This window comes from Thalassophryne amazonica, chromosome 1, assembly GCF_902500255.1.
Source record: "Thalassophryne amazonica chromosome 1, fThaAma1.1, whole genome shotgun sequence".
NCBI classification, from domain to species: Eukaryota; Metazoa; Chordata; class Actinopteri; order Batrachoidiformes; family Batrachoididae; genus Thalassophryne; species Thalassophryne amazonica.
Window position 1 is genome coordinate 89525613 of NC_047103.1, and position 27276 is coordinate 89552888.

The 27276-nt window shown below is 41.0% G+C and overlaps 1 protein-coding gene across 1 annotated transcript in view; it reads left to right on the plus strand.

Annotated features, from left to right (window-relative positions):
• Nucleotides 1-23210, plus strand: part of znf438 (zinc finger protein 438) — a 158213-nt gene extending 135003 nt beyond the window's left edge. Inside the window, exons 3-4 of the mRNA XM_034172375.1 lie at nucleotides 7772-9536; nucleotides 21445-23210. Coding sequence (XP_034028266.1) covers nucleotides 7798-9536; nucleotides 21445-22033 — 2328 coding nt within the window. The 5' untranslated portion in view covers nucleotides 7772-7797 and the 3' untranslated portion in view covers nucleotides 22034-23210. The remainder of the gene's footprint in view (nucleotides 1-7771; nucleotides 9537-21444) is intronic.
• The last annotated feature ends 4066 nt before the right edge of the window (nucleotides 23211-27276 follow it).

The following is a 27276-nucleotide window of genomic DNA, read 5'->3' on the forward strand; positions in this document are numbered from 1 at the left end:
TTTACGTAATTATTGTATGGCCTTGCCTTACAATATAAAGCGCCTTGGGGCAACTGTTTGTTGTGATTTGGCGCTATATAAATAAAATTGATTGATTGATTGATTAAATGTAGGCTTTACAGGTTTTCTATATCAACAACATTTTATTGCGTCTTTAAATTAAATGAATATGAAATTTGTCATTGGATCCTTAAACTCTGGACATAAATAAACTCTACATGGTGGATCCTTCATCTCTGGACAGAAATAGAAACAAACAAAATCTGTTGTTTTGTCAAAAGCATTTCCTTTCCGACATTATTGGCATGACTCTCACTCCATACCTCTGAGCTCAGCCAACTGTGCTGCACATCAGCATCAATGTAATTCATAAAGAAAGCAGGGCACCTCATTTTGTTAGGAAAAAAACTTTTAGTCGATTATAGTTTATTGTCTGTATTACAACGTTTGGAAAGAGGTGTCATTTGATTTAAACAGTGATTCGTTTTGAAGTTATTAATTCCGGCCAGACTCTGTCTCGGCAGAGAGTGATGCAGTGTTTGGAGCTGTGCCAAGGGAATGGATTCCCGTTCGATTTCGATTCTCGCTGCTTGTCTGTAACAAGACAAGAGTCCCAGTTAGTGACTTTAATCCGCACAAAAGTGACTCACGATTGACATATTTTTATGGCTTTGAGAGGGGTTAAGAAGTGGACTTGCCACTTCTGAAGAGCAGCGAATCAACGAACCAACAAAGCAGCGGATCAAATCACTGCTTCATTGGTTCAAGCTTCAAAGCGGAGTTGTGGTTCAAGCTTCAAAGCGGAGTTGTGGTTGATGACAGACCTGCTACAGGGTCTGTCATCAACGTAGAGAAATGATCATTTTCCCGACAAACACCCTCAAAAACAATGGCTGCTCTGAAGGGCCAAAAAGGGAATCGTTAAGCAAAAAGGCTATTGGTGTCGGTGGATCAAATCAGTTCTTAACGATACCCGAAAAGAACCGGTTCTCAATACCCAACCCTAACCCTGACATCGGTGTGTTTGTCTGAATAAGTGAATGTGAGGCATAATTGGAAAGCGGTTTGAGCTTCTGATGCAGATGGAAAAGCGCTATATAAATGCAGTCCATTTCTGGAACATTAAATGATGAAAATGTGAATGATTGAAGTTATGTACAGGATTTTTTTTTTCCACTCAGGGAATCATGTTCTTCATTGTGCACTGGATCAGTAAGTGCACATTTGACTGAAACGTGTTTTCACCACACTACAAGATTTAGAGAAAGACTTAATTTTTATCAAACCACTGATGTGCTGCCCATGTGAATCATTGGACCTTTACAGATATTTGGTATGTACATCAGGGCAGGTCTGGTCTACGAGCATTTGCTGATGTCAGACGTTGTTGCATCTACCACACTACAGGTTTGTTTTGGGTCCTGGTTGGTAGCCACCTAGGACCATAACCGTTCCATCCTAACCTCTTGAACTGCTTGATATGCAAATATGTTCAAAAATATTTTGGCCAGTGCCAATATTACTATATACAGGCGTTCAGAGAAATCAACCCTGACAGTTTCAGTTCAGATTGGAGGGCATTCCAAGCAGAAGGGGAAGAAAAACTGAAAGCTTTCTTTCCCATTTCATTTTAAACATGAGCTACAAAAAAATACAACGTATCATTTGAGCATAGAGCATAACAGTTTTCAGTTCAAAGAAAATGGATAAATAAGTTGGAACTAACCCAATAAGATCTGTGTAAACCAGAGTCATTCAGTGTGTATATCGCCTTACAGTCAAGGAAGGCGTGCTAGCATTAGCATATGACTCACTGTGGTGGGTGAGGCAGGTACAACTAGTGATAAATCTCAGTGCACAATGGTACACTGGAGTCCAAGATTGTAGACAACTGGTGGAAGCACATATATACACACCATCACCATAATCTAGTACAGGCAAAAAGTAGCAGTTATCAGAAGCTTCCTAATTCCGAGAAAGAAGCATGACTTATTTCTATAAAAAAAAAAAAAAAACAAGGCTTCACCCTTAATTTGGAGCTCAAATGTTTAAGATGAACTTTAAAAGAAAGGTCAGTGTCAATAATTAATCCCAAATACTTGTAGCTGGTGCCATGGCTCAAGAGTTTTACCTCAGGCAGTTTTGATTAATGGTACGTTTTCCAAGGAAGCAGGTGAATTAAAAAAAAAAAAAGCGTTTTTCAGCATTCAAGACCCATTTCTCCAGATGGCACTGCACTGCATCAAAGGCAAACTGAAAAAAAAATCAACTGCCTGTGTAATTCAGTTTGAACCACAATAAATTACAGTGTCAACTGCATAAAGATAATAGAAGGCATTTGATAGGTTTGCACACAGATCAGTAATGTATATTGTGAACAAGATGCATCCTGAAACTGAGCCTTGAAGTACACCTTTTTTACCTCAAGGAAGGTGGAACTAATGCCAGCCATCTGAATGCATTGTGTCCTACTTTCCAGGTATTCTGCAAACCAAGAGACAAAGGGCCTCATGTGTCAACGTTGCGTACGGCGATATTTGAGCGTATATGGGGTGTACGCCAAAACGGCCGCGCTACTTGGCATTTATCAATGTGGTCGTTGGCGTACGCTGCGCTGAAAATATACACCAGGTCGAGAGGTGGCATAAATTATACACCAAAATGAACCAGCGCTGGAATCCACATAAAAATGAAGATGATCAACATGATAAACAGTGCCATTATACAAATCAATGCATATGTTACATAAATAACACTTTCCTGATTATACTACATAATAATCAATACAAATCCCGCCTTTGCAGGATTGTTATGGAGCACGATGCGTGGTCACAGCGCTGACAGGAAGGAAAGCGCTGCTCGCCTTTTTCTCTTTGCTTCTATTTGGAAGATGGAGATCTTTCCAACCGATTGGAAGAAAGAACTTGTCTCTCTGGATTACAGCACAATCAGGGGTATTTCACTGCACCCTATGCTAGGCAAGGTACTTGCAAGGTTCATCCTCAATTTGGTTTAGTGTCAGCAACTTGCTGCTCAGCATCGAGTCAGTTGTTTTCATGCCTTAGTCAGCTATCCATTGTATCCAAGCTCTGCAGGTACTCCATAAATCCAAGCATGAATATCTAAAGGACTTGACTGTGGTCTGTATTTATTTTCTCAAAGTGGTTGATGAAGTTAGGTTATGGACATCCTGGTACAACAGTGGACCCCACTAAGTTGTTGGATAGCATAGCCAGCCTACATACAGGACCTCTGAGTGCTATATATATTATCAGGCAGAGTCTCTTATTTCATCCAACAGACTTGTGATGTTCATCAGAGATGTGTTCTGGCTCTGACTCTTAAATACTTGCATAGACTGTGTACTTAGTCAAGCTCTGTGCATACCAGAACACTTGGTGAGACTAGTGGAGAATTTGAGCAACTGTGAGTTGGCTGAAGTCTAGCACCTGTTGACTGGAAAATTTGCATTTGAACACGCTGATGAGGTGACAACGGACAGCCATCAAACATATGTTCTGGACACCCCTAAACCCTCCATGCCAGCCGGCGCACTAGTCTGTGGGCATGATACCCAGAAGAGAAACCAGAAGTCATGGAGATCTACAGTACAGCAGCAGCATTTTAACACATGCTTACTCTAACCTGGCAGATCCCGGTGATCCTTTTCTGATGAAAAAATGTTTAAAAAAAATCTCTGCCGTGTTTAAAAAGATGTTTAAAACAGGCTTCAAAAGTTAGTTGTTTCCACTATGTACTTTTAGTTAATTCTTCCCACTGAATGTTTTTCACTATACTTTTCAATAGTGATATTTTTTATCCTCTGCAATTTGCATATGATAGATTGTAATTTTTGAGACTAACTAGAAAGCCACTCATTCATGTTCACATACATAAACATACATACAGTAGTGTTCAGAATAATAGTAGTGCTATGCGACTAAAAAGATTAATCCAGGTTTTGAGTATATTTATTATTGTTCCATGGGAAACAAGGTACCAGTAGATTCAGTAGATTCTCACAAATCCAACAAGACCAAGCATTCATGATATGCACACTCTTAAGGCTATGAAATTGGGCTATTAGTAAAAAAAAAAAGTAGAAAAGGGGGTGTTCACTATAATAGTAGTGTGGCATTCAGTCAGTGAGTTTGTCAATTTTGTGGAACAAACAGGTGTGAATCAGGTGTCCCCTATTTAAGGATGAAGCCAGCACCTGTTGAACATGCTTTTCTCTTTGAAAGCCTGAGGAAAATGGGACGTTCAAGACATTGTTCAGAAGAACAGCGTAGTTTGATTAAAAAGTTGACTGGCGAGGGGAAAACATACGCAGGTGCAAAAAATTATAGGCTGTTCATCTACAATGATCTCCAATGCTTTAAAATGGACAAAAAAAACCAGAGACGTGTGGAAGAAAATGGAAAGCAACCATCAAAATGGATAGAAGAATAACCAGAATAGCAAAGGCTCACCCATTGATCAGCTCCAGGATGATCAAAGACAGTCTGGAGTTACCTGTAAGTGCTGTGACAGTTAGAAGACCCCTGTGTGAAGCTAATTTATTTGCAAGAATCCCCCGCAAAGTCCCTCTGTTAAATAAAAGACGTGCAGAAGAGGTTACAATTTGCCAAAGAACACATCAACTGGCCTAAAGAGAAATGGAGGAATATTTTGTGGACTGATGAGAGTAAAATTGTTCTTTTTGGGTCCAAAGGCCGCAGACAGTTTGTGAGACGACCCCCAAACTCTGAATTCAAGCCACAGTTCATAGTGAAGACAGTGAAGCATGGTGGTACAAGCATCATGATATGGGCATGTTTCTCCTACTATGGTGTTGGGCCTATATATCGCATACCAGGTATCATGGATCAGTTTGGATATGTCAAAATACTTGAAGAGGTCATGTTGCCTTATGCTGAAGAGGACATGCCCTTGAAATGGGTGTTTCAACAAGACAATGACCCCAAGCACACTAGTAAACAAGCAAAATCTTGGTTCCAAACCAACAAAATTAATGCCTCGCAGATGTGAAGAAATCATGAAAAACTGTGGTTATACAACTAAATACTAGTTTAGTAATTCACAGGATTGCTAAAAAAAGCAGTTTGAACATCATAGTTTTGAGTTTGTAGCATCAACAGCAGATGCTACTATTATTGTGAACACCCCCTTTTCTACTTTTTTTTTACTAATAGCCCAATTTCATAGCCTTAAGAGTGTGCATATCATGAATGTTTGGTCTTGTTGGATTTGTGAGAATCTACTGAATCTACTGGTACCTTGTTTCCCATGTAACAATAAGAAATATACTCAAAACCTGGATTAATCTTTTTAGTCACATAGCACTACTATTATTCTGAACACTGCTGTATAATACTTACAAGGAACTACTATGGTAGCGCAGGTGGTCACAAATCTCTAGTCAATAATGGAATCCACCACAGCCATGTCACTGTAGACACACATGATCATGACATATCTCAGAAGTGAACCAGAGTAGGTTCTGAATATTACTTGGTTTGGAAACAGAAAGAGCTGTGAGTATGTTTTCAAGTATAGTTGGAGCTGCATCAGGAACAGCATCCAGTTTAAAACTTTTGCTACATCCCAATCCACTGTAATAGCACTACTATTATTCTGAACACTACTGTATATATAATGGGAATGAAATCATGCCCTCTTTGATTGAGGTAATTGCTATACTGGCCTGAATGCAGCTATTGTTTTGTTTTTCTCTTTTTCTATTTGGCTGGGGTTTTTTTTGGGGGGGGGGGGGGGGTGTCTGAAAAAATAGACTTTTGCATTATTAATGTACTTTAATTGAAGGAATTTAAGGTCTGCATTTGGCTATAGTTTGATGACTGGAAACTGTACAGTGTGTTTGATAATAAACATTTCAGATTTTACTTTGAGGTCATAGTTTCCACGTAGTTCACCAGTGTTTTTTAGTTCTGCTGCTCCCGGGATTTTTCAGTCACCACAGCCAATCCAGTATGATCCACATTGGGATTTGGTACCACTTTTACACTGGATGCCCTTCTTGAACCAACACCAGTTTTACATGTTCCCTTCAGATTCATGAGATTTGATGGTACCAACATTGGAGGGAGGTTAAATAATGAGTTTGGCAACTTTATAAAGAGACCAGGAACTTCTGAAGTCTTCAGTTATTCCTAATAAGTACATTAGATCTTGTATATTAAAACCAGTGGTGTGCACAGTTCTGCTAACCGCTAATTAGAAAAGCTAACTTTTTGTTAGTGGAGTATCTTTTCAGCTAATTTTGAAAACCATCAGCGGATTAATTAGCTTCTGCTCAATTTAGTTTCGCTAACTTTCAGCTGGCATAGTGAGTTAAGACCGAACGGTCAAAAACATTTGTAAAGCCCTAAACCAAACAATTCCTGTCTGCTGTGTGTTTTGCAACAGCCAGGTTGCTGTAAGGAACTCAGCCCTCCCACAGCAGAAGGGGGCAGGCCAGCTGCCGCTGCTGCTGGAAAAAAAAAATGTCATTTACGTTCAACATACAGCCGCTCAGTGACAAAAGAGGTGAATCGCAACATAGATTTCATTCATGGTCACAACATTACTCTTCACCAAACTAACTACATTCCTTGAATAATAAAAACACAACAAATCTATAACACTAACAACACTCCTAAACTAACATGTACTACAACAATAATAATAAAAAACAAACAAACCCCGAACTCCCATAATGCATTGCTGCAATGCATTATGATCGGCAGTATGTCTGCTTTAAAGACATCATGTACATGCAAACCTTTTTTTTCTTTTGAAAAGACACTTATTTATGGAGTTAAATTTGTCTCATTAATACATGATACATGATAATAAATGCACAGAGGGTGATCTGCAAATAGTCCTTGATTTGCACACGTGTTTTGTGATTCACAAACAAATTTCCAATTTGTAACTTGTGTGTTGGTTTTTACAAATAGATATGTATTTGTAAATGCATCATTTTCTCCATTTGTTAAAAAAAAGGTATTTGCAGAACTGAAAATTCTGTTTGTGAAGTGTGACTCAGCATGTTGGCTGCTTTTCACACTCCCATCCAGTAGATGGCAGTGTTCTATGCATTTTGACGGATGGGGTGGTGATGAAATGAGACTGATTTCCCATAATGCCTTTTCGCGCTTGTCTGTTTAACGCTCACACCTTCAGAATTAGCGTATTACTTTAAAAATGCAATATTTTCACTATGTAAAAATGACAGAGTTGCTGTTAATGTGTTGATAAACTGTCTAGAATTACTCTGTTTATAAATGAAACCATGAGTGAAAGTGCCTTGCGTTTGATCTACACTGCCACTGTGAAAGGTAAGTGAGACATCTTTGCAGCAGCTGACAGGGTGTTTACAGAAGTTGCTGGCTTGTTTTGGGTTTGTAATTGCTTCGCGTTGACTTTACTCAGAAGCCTCTGTGGCGCTAAAAGTCTAAAGTGGTTTATCAGTCACCAACAGTGTGCCAAGTCAATAATAAAAGTTAGCAGTTAGCTGTAACTTCCACTAATTTTTAGGGGTTTATCGGTTTAGCATTTTAAAAGTTAACTTTTCAGTTAGCATATTAGTTGTTATTGAAGCTAACTTTTCGATTAGCTGTGCCCACCACTGATTAAAACTGCAATTACAGACAGTGTTGCAATGTTGACAATTTATTAATGGAGGAATTTGAGGTTTAAAGTTAAAAGGAAAATCTTATAGTTCTCCAAGAGAAATAACTGCAGTATTTTTGTGTTTGTGTTCCAGTTGATGAACCCAGCCATTTGTAACAGATGAAGAGCCTTCAGTTCCGAAGCATTGCACCCAAGGCTCCGGCCATGGTGTCTTCCACCTCTTCTGCGGTCTTGTCCTGCCAGCCTCCTCCCACACTCCCAGAGACTACCACCACAAGCCCCAAGTCCATTGTTATGCCCACTCAAAACTATGCACTGATGCAAATAGCAGGTCAGGATGGCACTTTCTCTCTCGTGCCGCTTCCCCCTCCCATCTCATCACAGACACCACAGCAACAACAGCAACCATCAATCCAAAAGCACCTCAAGTTGCCCATTCCCAGATACCAGCCCGTAAGGAGCAAAGTCACCACAGATCTGGTCAAATCAGCTTCTCCAGCCACCAAAGTGAAAACACCCTCTAAGTCCAGTCTTACAATGCAGTCAAAGTCTGTACTGAGTGGGACATCATCAGCAAAGAAAAAACAAATTGAGTCCAGACACTTAAAGGAAAACCCAGTGCCCAAAGTGGAACCTTCAGAGCAGGTCTTTCTAATTGAGCCATCCTCTGACATCTCTGTCACTGCTCTGCTCCCAGAAAATGCTGTTCTCTATCCAAGTTCTCGGTTGGAACAAACATCAGATTGTTCTGAACAACCTGGTACAGCATGCCTTATTCAGAATGTCCAGTACCCTTCAGTTGCTGCCAAAAGTCCTCCAAGCAAAGTGTCTGAAGAACATGCTAAAACAACAGTGAGACTGGGTCAGACCAAGCCACTTTCATCCCAGCCTCAAAGCAGTATCACCGTCTTGTCTCCAGCCATCTTCAGCAAAGCAGTTCAGATTATACCCACTCCACCAAAAGGTAAACTTCCCATTCTGCCCTACTCAAAAATCAAAGGCACGCTCATCCCAACTGCAAAACCCAACACTGTGCCACCAAAGAAAAAGGGTTTCTCTGGTCAGCTGGGACACACAAACCCCATGGATCCCCAAACCTGTGGCTCAGCTGAAGCTTTGAGTCACAGCCAGGGATCAGCCTCATCCATTCAGCCCCCAATGAAGACCACAGTCATGCCTATGTTAGGAGCTATGCAAAAATCATCTGGCAAAAAGAGGGGGCGGAAGAGAAAGACAATGGAGGATATTTTAGCATTTGAAGCACGAAAGAAGAGGTCCTTGTCTTTCTTCCGTAGAAGGATCCCTGAGAAACAACAGACAATTGTTCCAGGTTCCAAACAAAAGGAAGTTGAAATTTCAAAGAAGTACCGTAGCATCCGACCCAAGCCCATGTTATTAATGGAGACCGTTCCCCAGCTGGTTAGCTTGCCTCCTGTTACCCCTGAAAGCCATGAACAGGAACTTGTACTCAGTCAGCTTCCCACCACAATCAAAGCCCAGCACTGTCCTCCCCAGCCTACATCTCTCACCCTCCACCTGAGAGGTACATCCCATCAAAGAGTGTTTGTGGGGAGCCGTCCACTCCACTGTTGCCCCACTTGTAACCGCTGCTTCCAATTTAAGCATCACCTACAGAGCCACATGAACAGTCACACTAACATTCGGCCATACATGTGCCCAGTTTGTCGCAAGGCCTATGCCCACTCTGGAAGTTTGAGTACACACATGAAGCTTCACCATTATGAGGTGCGGCCACGTCGGTCTCTGTGCTGCGAGTTTTGTGAGAAGGCCTTTGGATATGTGGGTGTGTATTTCAGTCACCTTAGAGAGGTACACAAGGTGGTGCTGACTGTGGAGCCCTCCATCAGCCATCATGAAGACCATATTTCTACTGAGAGGTGAGATTAAGATTTGATACATGGTATCTCTATGTCACTGTACATGTTTGGTGGTTTCACTAAGGTTATTGTAACCAAAAACCTGAATGTGGTCAGTCCAAATCTAAATTTGAGTCTTACAGAAGCTCCGTTTTATATATTCTATGTTGCAGGGTTATGGTCTGTGTTAACCTGACTAATATTTGAATGGATTTTCATGGTTGTGTCATAAACGCTTCAGAAAGGTAGTACAGTCTGGCAGAAGGAAACTGAAGCTTGCAAGAAAAAATGCCTTGCAAATGTTTTTAGTCACAATTTGAATGATGTCAACAATGTTACCAGCACCATTAGCTTTCTTCCAAGGCTAAGAGAATAGAGTATACTTCTAGTTTTCAGTGTTTGTTCATAAGGTGTACCATTATTAGCATTCTTACTTTAACAGAAAATAGAATGTTTATTGCAAATAAATAGGACTTTATTTTACCAAATTCACAGGAATACTCCTCTAATTAAACGTATAAGCTCATTCTACTGATATACGACATCACCTTGTAGGACTTCATCTTCTACTTCAAATCATTTGTGGGACCTCACTTGGAGTACACTAAACATTTGTTGGGCTGCCGATGGGAAGTAATCATTAATTGAGTTCAACCTTTTCCCATCCATACTCAGAAGGGTACATGCCAGGGGGAATATTGTTTGCTGCTTTCTATATAGAGGATTGCAAATGAGGATCCTATACATTCTGGGTGAGTTTTAACCTGATGGAGCTTGAGAGGTGCTGCAAAGAAGAATGGGCAAAACTGCCCAAAGATAGGTGCACCAAGCTTGTGGCATCATATTCAAGAAGATTTGAGGCTGTAATTGCTGCCAAAGGTGCATCAACAAAGTATTGAGCAAAGGGTGTGAACACTTACAGTGAGGCAAATAAGTATTTGATTCACTGTCAATTTAGAAAGTTTTTCCACCTACAAAGAACGTAGAGGTCTGTAATTTTTATTGTAGGTACGCTTCAACAGTGAGAGACGATCTAAAAAAAGTTAAGAAAATCATTTTGTATGATTTCTAAATAACTAATCCATCCATTTTATTGCATGAAATCAATATTTGATACAATAGAAAAAAACAGACCTTAAATTTTGGTACAGAAACCTTTGTTTTCAATTACAGAGATCAGATGTTTCCTGTAGTTCTTGACCAAGTTTTCACACACTGCAATCAATCAATCAATCAATCAACTTTTTTCTTATATAGCGCCAAATCACAACAAACAGCTGCCCCAAGGCGCTCCATATTGTAAGGCAAGGCCATACAATAATTATGAAAAACCCCAACGGTCAAAACGACCCCCTATGAGCAAGCACTTGGCCACAGTGGGAAGGAAAAACTCCCTTTTAACAGGAAGAAACCTCCAGCAGAACCAGGCTCAGGGAGGGGCAGTCTTCTGCTGAGACTGGTTGGGGCTGAGGGAAAAAAACAGGAAAAAGACATGCCGTGAAGGGGGGCAGAGATCGATCACTAATGATTAAATGCAGAGTGATGCATACGGAGCAAAAAGAGAAAGAAACAGTGCATCATGGGAACCCCCCCACAATCTACGTCTAAAGCAGCATAACCAAGGGATGGTCCAGGGTCACCCGATCCAGCCCTAACTATAAGCTTTAGCGAAAAGGAAAGTTTTAAGCCTAATCTTAAAAGTAGAGAGGGTATCTGTCTCCCTGATCTGAATTGGGAGCTGGTTCCACAGGAGAGGAGCCTGAAAGCTGAAGGCTCTGCCTCCCATTCTACTCTTACAAACCCTAGGAACTACAAGTAAGCCCGCAGTCTGAGAGCGAAGCGCTCTAATGGGGTAATATGGTACTACGAGGTCCCTAAGATAAGATGGGACCTGATTATTCAAAACCTTATAAGTAAGAAGAAGAATTTTAAATTCTATTCTAGAATTAACAGGAAGCCAATGAAGAGAGGCCAACACGGGTGAGATATGCTCTCTCCTGCTCGTCCCCGTCAGTACTCTAGCTGCAGCATTCTGAACCAACTGAAGGCTTTTTAGGGAACTTTTAGGACAACCTGATAATAATGAATTACAATAGTCCAGCCTAGAGGAAGTAAATGCATGAATTAGTTTTTCAGCATCACTCTGAGACAAGACCTTTCTGATTTTAGAGATATTGCGTAAATGCAAAAAGGCAGTCCTACATATTTGTTTAATATGCGCTTTGAATGACATATCCTGATCAAAAATGACTCCAAGATTTCTCACAGTATTACTAGAGATCAGGGAAATGCCATCCAGAGTAACGATCTGGTTAGACACCATGCTTCTAAGATTTGTGGGGCCAAGTACAATAACTTCAGTTTTATCTGAGTTTAAAAGCAGGAAATTAGAGGTCATCCATGTCTTTATGTCTGTAAGACAATCCTGCAGTTTAGCTAATTGGTGTGTATCCTCTGGCTTCATGGATAGATAAAGCTGGGTATCATCTGCGTAACAATGAAAATTTAAGCAATACCGTCTAATAATACTGCCTAAGGGAAGCATGTATAAAGTGAATAAAATTGGTCCTAGCACAGAACCTTGTGGAACTCCATAATTAACTTTAGTCTGTGAAGAAGATTCCCCATTTACATGAACAAACTGTAATCTATTAGACAAATATGATTCAAACCACCGCAGCGCAGTGCCTTTAATACCTATGACATGCTCTAATCTCTGTAATAAAATTTTATGGTCAACAGTATCAAAAGCAGCACTGAGGTCCAACAGAACAAGCACAGAGATAAGTCCACTGTCCGAAGCCATAAGAAGATCATTTGTAACCTTCACTAATGCTGTTTCTGTACTATGATGAATTCTAAAACCTGACTGAAACTCTTCAAATAGACCATTCCTCTGCAGGTGATCAGTTAGCTGTTTTACAACTACCCTCTCAAGAATCTTTGAGAGAAAAGGAAGGTTGGAGATTGGCCTATAATTAGCTAAGATAGCTGGGTCAAGTGATGGCTTTTTAAGTAATGGTTTAATTACTGCCACCTTAAAGGCCTGTGGTACATAACCAACTAACAAAGATAGATTGATCATATTTAAGATTGAAGTATTAAATAATGGTAGGACTTCCTTGAGCAGCCTGGCAGGAATGGGGTCTAATAAACATGTTGATGGTTTGGATGAAGTAACTAATGAAAATAACTCAGACAGAACAATCGGAGAGAAAGAGTCTAACCAAATACCGGCATCACTAAAAGCAGCCAAAGATAACGATACATCTTTGGGATGGTTATGAGTAATTTTTTCTCTAATAGTCAAAATTTTGTTAGCAAAGAAAGTCATGAAGTCATTACTAGTTAAAGTTAATGGAATACTCAGCTCAATAGAGCTCTGACTCTTTGTCAGCCTGGCTACAGTGCTGAAAAGAAACCTGGGGTTATTCTTATTTTCTTCAATTAGTGATGAGTAGAAAGATGTCCTAGCTTTACGGAGGGCTTTTTTATAGAGCAACAAACTCTTTTTCCAGGCTAAATGAAGATCTTCTAAATTAGTGAGACGCCATTTCCTCTCCAACTTACGGGTTATCTGCTTTAAGCTACGAGTTTGTGAGTTATACCACGGAGTCAGACACTTCCGATTTAAAGCTCTCTTTTTCAGAGGAGCTACAGCATCCAAAGTTGTCTTCAAAGAGGATGTAAAACTATTGACGAGATACTCTAACTCCCTTACAGAGTTTAGGTAGCTACTCTGCTCTGTGTTGGTATATGACATTAGAGAACATAAAGAAGGAATCATATATTATATATATATATTATATATATTAAACCTAGTTACAGCGCTTTCTGAAAGACTTCTAGTGTAATGAAACTTATTCCCCACTGCAGGGTAGTCCATCAGGGTAAATGTAAATGTTATTAAAAAATGATCAGACAGAAGGGAGTTTTCAGGGAATACTGTTAAGTCTTCTATTTCCATACCATAAGTCAGAACAAGATCTAAGATATGATTAAAGTGGTGGGTGGACTCATTTACTTTTTGAGCAAAGCCGATAGAGTCTAATAATAGATTAAATGCAGTGTTGAGGCTGTCATTCTCAGCATCTGTGTGGATGTTAAAATCGCCCACTATAATTATCTTATCTGAGCTAAGCACTAAGTCAGACAAAAGGTCTGAAAATTCACAGAGAAACTAACAGTAACGACCAGGTGGACGATAGATAATAACAAATAAAACTGGTTTTTGGGACTTCCAATTTGGATGGACAAGACTAAGAGACAAGGTTTCAAATGAATTAAAGCTCTGTCTAGGTTTTTGATTAATTAATAAGCTGGAATGGAAGATTGCTGCTAATCCTCCGCCACGGCCCGTGCTACGAGCATTCTGACAGTTAGTGTGACTCGGGGGTGTTGACTCATTTAAACTAACATATTCATCCTGCTGTAACCAGGTTTCTGTTAGGCAGAATAAATCAATACGTTGATCAATTATTATATAATTTACCAACAGGGACTTAGAAGAGAGAGACCTAATGTTTAATAGACCACATTTAACTGTTTTAGTCTGTGGTGCAATTGAAGGTGCTATATTATTTTTTCTTTTTGAATTTTTATGCTTAAATAGATTTTTGCTGGTTATTGGTGGTCTGGGAGCAGGCACCGTCTCTACGGGGATGGGGTAATGAGGGGATGGCAGGGGGAGAGAAGCTGCAGAGAGGTGTATAAGACCACAGCTCTGCTTCCTGGTCCCAACGCTGGATAGTCACAGTTTGGAGGATCCAAGAAAATTGGCCAGATTTCTAGAAATGAGAGCTGCTCCATCTAAAGTGGGATGGATGCCGTCTCTCCTAACAAGACCAGGTTTTCCCCAGAAGCTTTGCCAATTATCAATGAAGCCCACCTCATTTTTTGGACACCACTCAGACAGCCAGCAATTCAAGGAGAACATGCGGCTAAACATGTCACTCCCGGTCTGATTGGGGAGGGGCCCAGAGAAAACAACAGAGTCCGACATTGTTTTTGCAAAGTTACACACCGATTTAATGTTAATTTTAGTGACCTCCGATTGGCGTAACCGAGTGTCATTACTGCCGACGTGAATTACAATCTTACCAAATTTACGCTTAGCCTTAGCCAGCAATTTCAAATGTCCTTCGATGTCACCTGCTCTGGCCCCCGGAAGACAATTGACAATGGTTGCTGGTGTCGCTTACTTCACATTTCTCAAAACAGAGTCGCCAGTAACCAGAGTTTGATCCTCGGCGAGTGTATCGTCGAGTGGGGAAAAACGGTTAGAGATGTGAACGGGTTGACGGTGTACACGGGGCTTCTGTTTAGGGCTACGCTTCCTCCTCACAGTCACCCAGTCAGCCTGCTTTCCCGACTGCCCGGGATCTGCCAGGGGGGAACTAACGGCGGCTAAGCTACCTTGGTCCGCACCGACTACAGGGGCCTGGCTAGCTGTAGAATTTTCCACGGTGCGGAGCCGAGTCTCCAATTCGCCCAGCCTGGCCTCCAAAGCTACGAATAAGCTGCACTTATTACAAGTACCGTTACTGCTAAAGGAGGCCGAGGAATAACTAAACATTTCACACCCAGAGCAGAAAAGTACGGGAGAGACAGGAGAAGCCGCCATGCTAAATCGGCTAAGAGCTAGTAGCTACGCAACCTAGCGGATTCCTAAAAACACACAAAGTGAATAATGTGTAAATAATTTAGAGGTGATTCAGCAGAAGGAGTGCCCCAATCAAGGCACCAAACAGGCCATGAAGCAGCACAGGCAACGCACGACAACAGCGAACGCACGACAACGGTGCTAAAATAAAATAAAAATCGACTAAACACGCTGTGGAGCAGCACAGATAACGCACGACAACAGTGCTAAAAAAAAACAAAAAACGAAAGCGTTAGCAAGCTAGTTAGCTTGCCAACGCTGATGAAAGTTAGCTGATAAAAGTGCTCCGTCGCGATGTTTCAACCGTTAGAGGTCTTCCTTAGGCGTTGGAGCACAGTAAAAAAGTTAAAAAAAAAGTAAAAAGGTAAAAAAGTCTTGAAAAAGACTGTTAGTTCAAGTCCAAAGCAGCAGGTAGCAGTCTCTGTGTAAATAGTCCCAACAGAGAGCCAAAATTCTGATGCAATCTCACTCCGAAGACCAAGTCAGCAAAGTCCACGTTCCACTTCCTGCAGAAGGAAGGCCACTCCAGGACCTTGAAATGCTTCTTACGGAGCCACTCCTTAGTTGCCCTGGCTGTGTGTTTCGGGTCATCGTCATGCTGAAACACCCAGCCACGACCCATCTTCAGTGCTCTTAGCAAGGGAAGGTTGCTTGCCAAAATTTCACGATACATGAGCCCATCTATCCTCCCTTCAATACGGTGTAGTCGTCCCCTTTGCAGACCCCCCCCCCCCCCCCCCAAAAAAAAAATGTTTCCACCCCCCCATGCTTCATAGTTGGGACAGTGTTCTTGGGGTTATTCTCATCCTCCAAACATGGTAAGTAGAGTTGATACCAAAAAGCTCTGTTTTGGTCTCATCTGACCACATGACCTTCTCCCATGCCTCCTCTGGATCATCCAGATGGTCGCTGGTGAACTTCAAACGGGCCTGGACATGTGCTGGTGTGAGCAGGGGGACCTTGCTGTAGTACTTTAAACCATGACGGCGTAGTGTGTTACTAATGTAATCTTGGTGACTGTGGTTTCAGCTCTCTTCAGGTCAGTCACCAGGTCCTCTCATTTAGTTCTGGGGTTCCTCAGAATCGTTCTTACCCCACGAAGCGAGATCTTGCATTGAGCCCCAATCCAAGGAAGATTGGCAGTCATCTTGCTTTCTTCCATTTTCTAATAATTACACCAACAGTTGTTGCCTTCTCACCAAGCTGCCTGCGTATTTGTCCTGCAGCCCATCCCAGCCTTGTGCAGGTCTACAGTTTTGTCCCTGGTGTCCTTAGACAGCTCTTTGGTCTTGGCCATGGTGGATAGGTTGGAGTATGACTGATTGAGTGCTTATGGTAGAGAAATAAAAATTTACTTGACAGGCAACAGCTCTGGTGGACATTCCTGCAGTCAGCATGGCAATTGCATGCTCCCTCAAAACGTGCGACATCTGTGGCATTGTGCTCTGTGATAAAACTGGACATTTCAGAGTGGCCTTTTATTTTGGCCAGCCTAAGGCACACCTGTGCAATAATCATCCTGTCTAATCAGCATCTTGATGTGCCACACCTGTGAGGTGGGATAGATTATCTCAGCAAAGGAGAAGTGCTCGCTAACACAGATTTAGACAGATTTGTGAACAATATTTGAGAGACATATGTCTTTTGTGTACGAGGTCTGTTAGAAAAGTATCTGACCTTTTTATTTTTTTCAAAAACCTGATGGATTTGAATCACGTGTGCTTGCATGAGCCAACCTTGAACCTTCGTGCGCATGCGTGATTTTTTTTCACGCCTGTCGGTTGCATCATTTGCTTGTAAGCAGCCTTTGTGTGAGGATGGGTGGAGTCTCTCGTCGTTTTTTCTTTGCAAGGAAATGGCAGAACGACTGGAGCAGATCGACTGCATCAAATTTTGCCAGAAACTGGGCGACAGCCAGGTGGAAACCATTCGGATTATTCAGATGGCTTTCGGTGACGATGCTGTGAGCATCACACAGATTAAGGAGCGGTACAACCGGTTTAAAGACGGCCGCACAACGGTGGAGAGCGCGCTGCGCTCCGGTCGGCCATCAACATGCTGAAATGACCAGATCATTTCCAAAGTGAACGCTGTGGTGATGTGGGACCGTCGTGTGACTATCCGAGAAATTGTGGAAGAGGTGGACATCAGCACTTTTTCGGCACATTTCACTGTGATAGAAGATTTTGCCATGAAAAGACTTGCAGCGAAATTCATTGGCATGAAGTTGATGGCGTTGCAAAAGCGAAGTCTCACAGGACATGTTGTGACATGCTCACCTCCCAGACTTCCTCTTTACTCGTTTGTGGTTATAGGCACATGCTGCAGCTTACAGTGACTTAGATGTATCCATGATGGTCTTTCAGCGATCTTCACGGCTGTTTGTGTGGTCAGCAACACTTGGAACGGGCCTTCCCACCGTGGGCTGGACCGGTTTTTCCTTTTTATGACCTTGATAAAGACATAGTCTCCTGGCTTCACTGTTTTGGCATCCTGTGGAGACAGAATCAGTCGGCAGTAACTGTGCTTTTAACACATCTTTTCCTGAAGTATCTTTTTCATAAAATCTGCTAAGGTCAGTTCGTCATCTGCCTTTTGTAAATCTGATCCAAAGAGTGCAGGCGAAAAGGTCTACCATGCAAAATCTCAAAAGGTGACAGCCCTTGTGGCGTGGGTGTGATGTGCATATATAATTTTACCAGGTCCAGGCATTCAGGCCAGGATTGTCTTGTTTCGGCCATGGTTTTCCTGAGCCTGGACTTGATAGTCCCATTAGTTCGTTCCACGAGTCCTGCACTTTGTGGGTGATATGCACAATGATGTTTTAACTGAATGCCCAATGTTTGTGTCAGGTGTTGTATCACAGTGTTGACAAAGTGTGCTCCATTGTCGCTGTAAATTTTTTCAGGTATTCCATATGCAGGAATAATCACTTTACACAGTGCCTTTGCAACTGTCAGGGCATCTGCATGTTTTGCAGGAACAGTTTCAACCCATTTGGAGAATGCATCAATCAGAACCAGGCAGTATTTGTATGGACCACTCTGATTCAGCTCAATGACTATCCGAGAAATTGTGGACGAGCTGGGCATGTCACAACATGTCCTGTGAGACTTCATCACAGAGGCGCTTTTGCTGCGCCATCAGCTTCGTGCCGATGAATTTCGCTGCAACTCTTTTCATGGCCAAATCTTCTGTCACAGTGGAATGTGCCGAAAAAGTGCTGATGTCCACCTCTTCCACAATTTCTCGGACAGTCACACGACGGTCCCACATCACCACAGCGTTTACTTTGGAAATGATCTGGTCATTTCAGCATGTTGATGGGTGACCGGAGTGCAGTGCGCTCTCCACCGTTGTGTGGCCGTCTTTAAACCGGTTGTACCGCTCCTTAATCTGTGTGATGCTCATAGCATCATCACCGAAAGCCGTCTGAATAATCCGAATGGTTTCCACCTGGCTGTCGCCCAGTTTCTGGCAAAATTTGATGCAGTCACGCTGCTCCAGTCGTTCCGCCATTTCCTTGCAAAGAAAAAACGACGAGAGACTCCACCCATCCTCACACAAAGGCTGCTTACAAGCAAATGACTCAACCGACAGGCGTGAAAAAAATCATGCATGCGCACGAAGGTTCAAGGTTGGCTCATGTAAGCACATGATTCAAATCCATCAGGTTTTTGAAAAAAATAAAAAGGTCGGATACTTTTCTAACAGACCTCGTATATAGAAAGTGTTTTAGATCTTTGAGTTCAGCTCATGAAAAGTGGAAGCAAAAACAAGTGTTGCATTTACATTTTTGCTCTGCGTGTGTGTGTGTGTACACACACACACACACACACAGTCAAGCCCCTTTCAAACCAGGCCACTGTAGAGTTGCGTAATGCGGCGTACTGCGTAAGCTGAGTTATGCAGCTCTACGCCGAGTTTAACCAGCTCTATGCCGAGTTTTTGCTCCCCTACGTGGCAGTATGCTGAGGGGTATGTGAGGCGGACGCAGAAAAATAAACGTTTAATTTTGCAGCTCCACGGTGCTTTCACCTCATGTTCTCTCACAATTGTGGCACATTAAACAAAGTCCATTAAGTCCTGCTCATGGACCGATCGCCAGCGAGAGGACATGTCCACATCCACTAATCCTCATGGATGTATCGCGTGCGCCATCGCCGGCTGCAGCTTTGTTTCACCTCCTGAAGTTCTCTCACGGATGTGGTGCATTAAATAAAGTCCATTAACTCCTGGAAATAATGTATTCTGACTTAATCAATGTATAAATCCATCAGCATGTCCAGGCAGTCTGTCAAAACAGCATCATGGAATCAAGCTTCTCCACCCTGTGCACAAGGCTTTTTTTTCCCCTTCGAGCAACTACAAGTAATCGAACTGATACACATGTACATGCACAGAACAAGTACTCAAACTGGCACGCGACTGTGTGGTGAAATGATCCACGTAGCCAGCAGTGCCTGTGCATGCGTTTTACAACAAGTAATTGAACTGGCGCACGTGTGTGTGCTCAAAACAGGTAATCGAACCAGTGTGCGAGTGTGTGGTGAAATGGTCCACACAACCCGCAGCGCCTGTGCATGCTTTCAACAGGTGATCAAAGTCGCACACGTGTGCGTGCTCAGAGCAGGTACAGTAGTGTTCAGAATAATAGTAGTGCTATGTGACTAAAAAGATTAATACAGGTTTTGAGTATATTTCGCTTTAGGCCAGTTGATGTGTTCTTTGGCAAATTGTAACCTCTTCTGCATGTCTTTTATTTAACAGAGGGACTTTGCGAGGGATTCTTGCAAATAAATTAGCTTCACACAGGCGTCTTCTAACTGTCACAGCACTTACAGGTAACTCCAGACTGTCTTTGATCATCCTGGAGCTGATCAATGGGTGAGCCTTTGCAATTCTGGTTATTCTTCTATCCATTTTGATGGTTGTTTTCCGTTTTCTTCCACGCGTCTCTGTTTTTTTTTTTGTCTATTTTAAAGCGTTGGAGATCATTGTAGATGAACATCCTATAATTTTTTGCACCTGCGTATATGTTTTCCCCTCTCCAATCAACTTTTTAATCAAACTACGCTGTTCCTCTGAACAATGTCTTGAACGTCCCATTTTCCTCAGGCTTTCAAAGAGAAAAGCATGTTCAACAAGGTGCTGGCTTCATCCTTAAATAGGGGACACCTGATTCACACCTGTTTGTTCCACAAAATTGACAAACTCACTGACTGAATGACACACTACTATTATTGTGAACACCCCCTTTTCTACTTTTTTTTTTTACTAATAGCCCAATTTCATAGCCTCAAGAGTGTGCATATCATGAATGTTTGGTCTTGTTGGCTTTGTGAGAATCTACTGAATCTACTGGTACCTTGTTTCCTATGTAACAATAAGAAATATACTCAAAACCTGGATTAATCTTTTTAGTCGCATAGCACTACTATTATTCTGAACACTACTGTATAAAATGGCTGAACGAGCCGTTGCGAGTGCATGAGCCGGTCTATGGCAGGGATGCATCCCTTTGCATGCACTTCAGTCATCCAATAATCAGAAAACATGGTTTACATTCTTTCAATTCATAAATTGGATTTCTGTCAAAATCCAGAGAACAGTAACAGCAGGTCTTGAAAAGAAGAGCAGAGAGTCTTTCTCTTGCTCTCTTTAGAATGCTGAAACAAGAAACAGGATGTTTAAGTATGCTTGTGAGTTTAAATGGCAATATTTTCTACTTTTTTGGGGGGGCACAACAGACTCTGAGCTTTGTGATCTGATGTTATGGGCCCTGACGATGGAGCAGTGCGTCCTGTTGTACATCTGGAAACATGAGTGCCGTTTGCTTTTTATGTACCGTTTTGAGAACAGAATGCATTTCCACAATGTCAGACAAAAACAAAAAAAAACAAAACAAAAAAGTAGACAGGAGTTGACTGTGAAAGGCAGAAGAATAGCGGCGAGGGCTACATACGTGGCAGTAAGCAATCATATGGCATCACAAACCAGCCTACACAGGAACCACGCTAAATCTGTGCAGTTTTTCAGCATACTCTATACGCATAACAGCAAAACTGTATGCAAGCCCGGTGTGAAAGGTGCTTCACTCACTCACTCACTTCAGGTAGACGTTTCACAACTTTGCACTTTAGAATTGTGAAGATCTTTCTTACATTGAGACCCTTTCTATTGTGTGTCAACTAAACATCATTCATTCCTCATGAATGCTCATGAATGCTGTTTTTGAGGAATTCCTGCTTTTTTACTCTTCACCAGGGCCAACTCCCCAGAGACATCAGGGGAACAGGAAGACCCTGTGGAGCTGCAGATTAAGTGTGGCCGCTGCCAGGCCATTACTCCGACATTTGCTGACATGAAGATGCACTTGATGTATGTCCACGGGGAGGACATCCAGGTGCGACTACATGACAGCCACATGTCACATGGTGGGCGTGAGGCTGAGAATGAGCTTGTCAAACATGCTGCCCACTACTGGAGACAGCTCAACGAGAGACGTAACCTCATGAAATGTGGAAACTGTGATGAAGAGTTTTTCTCTTTCTCAAAGCTCAAGAAGCACATCATATCCCACCACCAGGGAGATGGACTGGAGAGGGAGGAGAAAGTGGCTCTTTGCTCACCAGATGGAGAAAGAAGGTTTGGGGTCCTTGCAGCAGGTTCAGCCTTTAACTGTGTACTGTGCCGCAGGGTGATGGCCAACAAGGAGGGAGTTATGGAGCACTGGAGGAGTCATCACCACTGTGAGCATCCCAGCCTTCTGTGGGATGCTCTGAGCTCTTACTCTGGCCAGGAAGAGAGTGAAGTAGATTGGGATCTAGATAGTCCTGTGCCAAGCCTGCATTAACCAGCTGAGCCCTCAGAGGCACAGAGCCCGTTACTGTGGCTCTTCCTTACACGTTTAGTCCTAACAATCAGCAGCACAGAGTTGGAGAGTTTCACTAACACAATTTAGCTCTGCTTCATCTTTCACCAATTGAAGCATTTGATTTGGTCACAGAAAAAAAACAAGCTAATGGTGAAAATTGACCCATTACAAGTTTTGTTTGTGACATTCTCTCTAGACCACAGAATCCATTGTGGTGTTTGTCTTTATTTTACCATTATTATTTTTGATTGCACTGTTGTAATAAACTTTACTTTGAGGATATAATGTTCATATTGTCTTAGATATTACACAATTTATTAAAGGGTCATTTCTGTCATAGCTGATGCAGTAAAACAGTTAAAACACTGATAAATGTAAATCTGATAACAAGGGCACACACTGCTGTCACGCTGACAGACTTTGCCTTCGATTATTTGAGATTAAAGTGAAATTAGTAAATGTACAATCCGTTAATATAGTATTGCTTTGGTCACAGTTAAAAACCTAAAGTTACAAATTGAACTTGTAAACTTTCACAAGTTCCGAACAGTGTTGGGGTCTTCTTGGTAACTTGGGCCCTGGAAGGAAAACTATCCATCATCCAAATGACATTCTGGTGGCCTTCTGAGAAAAATGGTGTTTGTGTGTAATGTGATGTGTCATCTGTATGGTCCTTTATTGGTCTTTTCCTTGTTAGAAATGCCTCGATGTGTATTCTGTGATATGCCAAGGGTCAGTTCACTCTAATTATTTTAGAAGTGCATTTTTCTTTCCTGATCTTTTAACCACTAACAAAATACTATTTGGTGATGAGCAAATCTGCATTTGAAACCATCAGTCGTTCACCCGCTGGACTCTGCTCAATGGACGCACCTGTGGATTTGTGTTTGCCCAAACTCTTATATAATTCATTGTCAAGTCCAGAAAATATGCTATTTTGTACTCTAGATGAATGCAGAGGTGTTTTAGTATATTTATGCTTGTGGTTGGTCATTAAAGTACCAGCACTGAGATGCTAAGTTTGCTTCTAATTTAGGGGTATTGTCTTATTTCTTGACAGGCTGTTCAAACTTGGCAAGTAGCTGTTAACATTTCTGTGTTTATCTTTCATATGAAGGAACAGAAAACAATCACAGGGTCAAGAAATGTTGCAAAATATTTATTTAAAAAAATAGAAATATCAGTATATTTGTAATATTATACTATGTATAAAACTGTGCAAACATTTTAGGCACATGTCGAAAACCTTTAAAAATGAATAAATAAAAAAAATGCAAAAACTAAATTTCTAATATTTAGTAATGAATATAATAAATGTGTGACTACTTTTTACCTTTAAAAATGCATAATTTTCTTTTGGGTGGAGTGCCCATCTTTTCAGAGGCCTCCTACAGTATGTATTGTTTGTGTGTAAATGTGGCAGTATGTGTGTTTAAACACTTAAAATTTTATCGAGTGATCCCTTACCAAATCTACATAGTCTCATACCGCGCAGTACACCTACAAATGTTTTTTTGTTTGTTTGTTTTTTTTTTTTTTTTTGAAAATGCGATACCTTAATAATTTTGATTAGTTTCATGAATGATTTAAGAAAAAAAATTGTTAGAACATGAAAATTTGGGGACTTAAAATTTTATTTTGTGTTGATGCGTTAATGATGAAAAAAGTTTTTTAAAATGTAGATTGTCTCAAACCTTTGTACACTATTAAAATGGAAACTGCAAAAGTCGGAAGCACACCGTTTGTGTGTTTTTATTTTTATTAATCTTTTTGATAATTCATATGAAAATAAAACATGAAATTTCCATATTTTATTTAGATTTCACTTAAAAATTCCAATATTGAAGAATTTTGTCTTTTACTGAACAGATTACCATATTAAAAACAATATCTGTTTCCTGTAGCTCATCCAAAATAGTTGTTTGAAAGGTAAAAGGTAGTCACACCACATTTATTTTTTAGTTTTTAATGCTTAGCACTTTTTATAATTTGATATTGTCATTGATTTGATATCTGCAATCTTCTTTATTCTCATTATTTGCAGCATGTTTGATTTATGCCATGCCTAAGATTTCTGCACGATATATGGGCCTGGTTTCATAAAGCAGTCTAATCTTTTAGTCTGTTAAACTTACTTTGTGGTCCAACATTATCAGTTTAATTACAGTTTCACATCTATGGCTAAACTTGTAGATGAACTGTCTTATGTTAGTTGACCATTTTCATGGGCATAATGGCTTCACGAGGGGCGTTGCCAAGAAATGCCTCCAATATGTGAGACTTTTGATTACTTCCTGGTTGGTCATTGTCATGAACTAACCAGCCTTTCTTTCGTTAACATTTACGGACACCTACGAACTGCAGAACGATGTGCTTAGCTGTTCGCCTAGCAGTTCTTCTACATACTTACATTCCAGCCTTTTTGTGCACACAATGCTGCTCAGCATAACAGTGACACCCAGTGGCTAATGTGAAAATGGTCACAAACACATTGTGACAGTTGTCGTCTGCTACAGCCATGGCCAAAAGCAGAGGAAGCTCTCCTTTTGGAGGAATGCGAGCGATGTACGGGTGCTCTTGAGTGCTCCATCAAATGTTGGTCCATGATAGCTGCCGTTTTTTGAGGTAAGACACTGAAGTTTTGTAGAGTAAAATAAGATTAGCCTCCTCTGTACCAAGCTAAAAACTTTAATCGGGTAACGCAAAACTTGAGCCAACTAAGTCAACTGAGTTTGACTAAAGATTAGACTGCTTTATGAAGCCACGCCCAGGTGTGTGTGTTTTAGATCTAATCTATAGATAGAGTATATAGGTCTATATACAGTATATTGAGAAAAAATATATGCATTTATATTTCCATAGGTTAAGCAGAAAATCAGCTGCTTCTCTTGAGTCACAGTGGAAAGAGAGACATTAATATAATTGCCTGAACTGGCAATTAAAGCCTGGCACAGCGGTCTGTATATGTTTAACATAAGGTGTAGGACTGAATGAAGGGCAAAGCACTAATGTACACATGGCACACACGCACTGGGTCATTAAATGGCCGCTTGGTGTCTGTGGTTATTGGTAAATTCTCTTTATTTTTCAGCCCCATGCACAAAGCAGGAAGTGGCAGCATTAAGGGTAAAACTGCTTTCCTCAGTTTTGAGAACACATGACTGTCTACACAAGTTGTGATAACGTCCACGTTATGTAATGTGTTCGGCTCTCTTAACCTAGATTGTGTCCAAAAACAAAGTGTTTGTGCTTGTGTTTGTTGAGCTGAAGAAGCTAATGTTCATGAGAATAAAGATATGCTTTATTGAGGATGCTATGCCTTTCATGTTTCCTTTCACTCTTCCAAACAGGATAAGAAGGAAGCCATTCATCCAAAACTGTTCAAAGACTGACTTTTTGTCTTGTGGAGCAACTGTAAACTTTTGTCATATCTTTTTCATGCAGATTTTGGATTAATGGATTCCTCCTTTGTCAACAGACTTTTAGGTCATGGTGACGGCGTGCCCTCTTAAAGTTGGACAGTGTCACAGTTCTATCTGATGCCTCCAAATCCTCCATCAGTTCCTAAGTTGTGACCAGTGTTGTCACAGTAACTTTGAACAGTTAGTTTTAGTTACTTAGTACAGTTACTTTCTACAGTTACTTCATTAGCAGCTGTGGACAAATTGTCAGCAGCTGCTGAATGTAACTAATAAAGTAACTAGTAATCTAACTTAGTTATTTTTAAGATTGAGTACTCTGAAAAGTAAATATTAGTTACTTTGCTGATTAGGTTACTCGTTACCTTTTTAGTTACATTACTTGTTGTAACTAATAAGTGACAGACTATTAGTTACTTTGCTGATTAGGTTACTCGTTACCTTTGTAGTTACATTACTTATTAGTTACACATTGTCAGCAGCTCCTAATAAAGTAACTGCTTAAAGCTGCTAATGAAGTAACTGTATAAAGTAACTAAAAAAAGTAGCAAAGTAACTTTTCAAAGTAACTGTGGCAATACTGGTTATGACCCTGAGGTTCTGGTATGAAGCCTGTGTGGTCTCAAGCGTTTTGTATTTTCTATAATAGACTGTTGGTGTCATGAATCTTTTAAAGATCATTGCTAAGAAAGAACGTAACTTGTGGAGATAGCAAATTTTGCTCCAGAGGCCTTGGCTTAATCCCCCATACTTAAATGCACGAAAGTACTTGTTCTTTAGTTTATTCCCTTAAATACAGCCACAAGCTCTCAAATTAAGTGACACTCTGAAAATGGTGAAAACCTGAAATCAATTTAATATAACTACATTCATTCATTTTCTACCATGTATCTGGCTCCAGATCATGGTGGCAGTAGATCAGGCAGCTCATCCCACATTTCTCTCTTTGGCTAAGTCTTCTAATGCTTCCTGGGTGATCCCAAGCCAGCTAGGAAATATTACATCTCCAGCATGTCCCGTGTCTTGCCCGGGCCCTCCTCCCAGTTGGACGTACCTGGAAGACCTCTGTAAGGAGATGAGCAGGGAGGCATTCTCAGCAGAAACCCAGACCACCTCAGCTGGCCCCTTTTGATGTAAAGAAGCAACAGCTGTACTCAAAGGCCCCTCAGAGATTTTCAAGCTTTTCACCCTCTCCCTGGGTGTAAGACAACATACCTAAGGGAGGAACCTCATTTCCACGGCTTGTATCAGTAAAATCATTCACGTAGTTCTTTCAGCCGTTACCCAAAATTCATGACCATAGGTGTGGGTGGGTTGGTACAATGTTCACAGGACTTCAAACACAATTGCCAATCAGTTTATTGATCTCACCATTTATCTTTCCCCCACTCATGAATAAGATCCCAAGATACTTTGTATAATGTTTTTTTATATAGTTTTATAAGGAAAAGAAGTTGACATCATGATAGACAGTACAGATATTGTTTGTTAAAATGGAGGATGTGCAGTCTGAGAAAATGTTTATTTATAGGCAAAGTGAAGAATTTTTCAATTACCTTTGGGGTCCATTACAGAGGACGCTGGCAGTTGTGCTTAAAACGCACCCAATCTGCAGAAGGGGCGCAAAAACCCTTTTATGTGTAACTGCTTCAGCGGCCCTTGTGGAGCTTGTCTCATGTGGAGTTTGTGCGTTACAGATGATGTCACATTTCTAAGGATATCTGCCACTTTTTTGACATGTATGCTGGATTTTGAGTGGTTTGCCGTCATATTTCCTCACTGTACGTGTGTACGCAGAGAGAG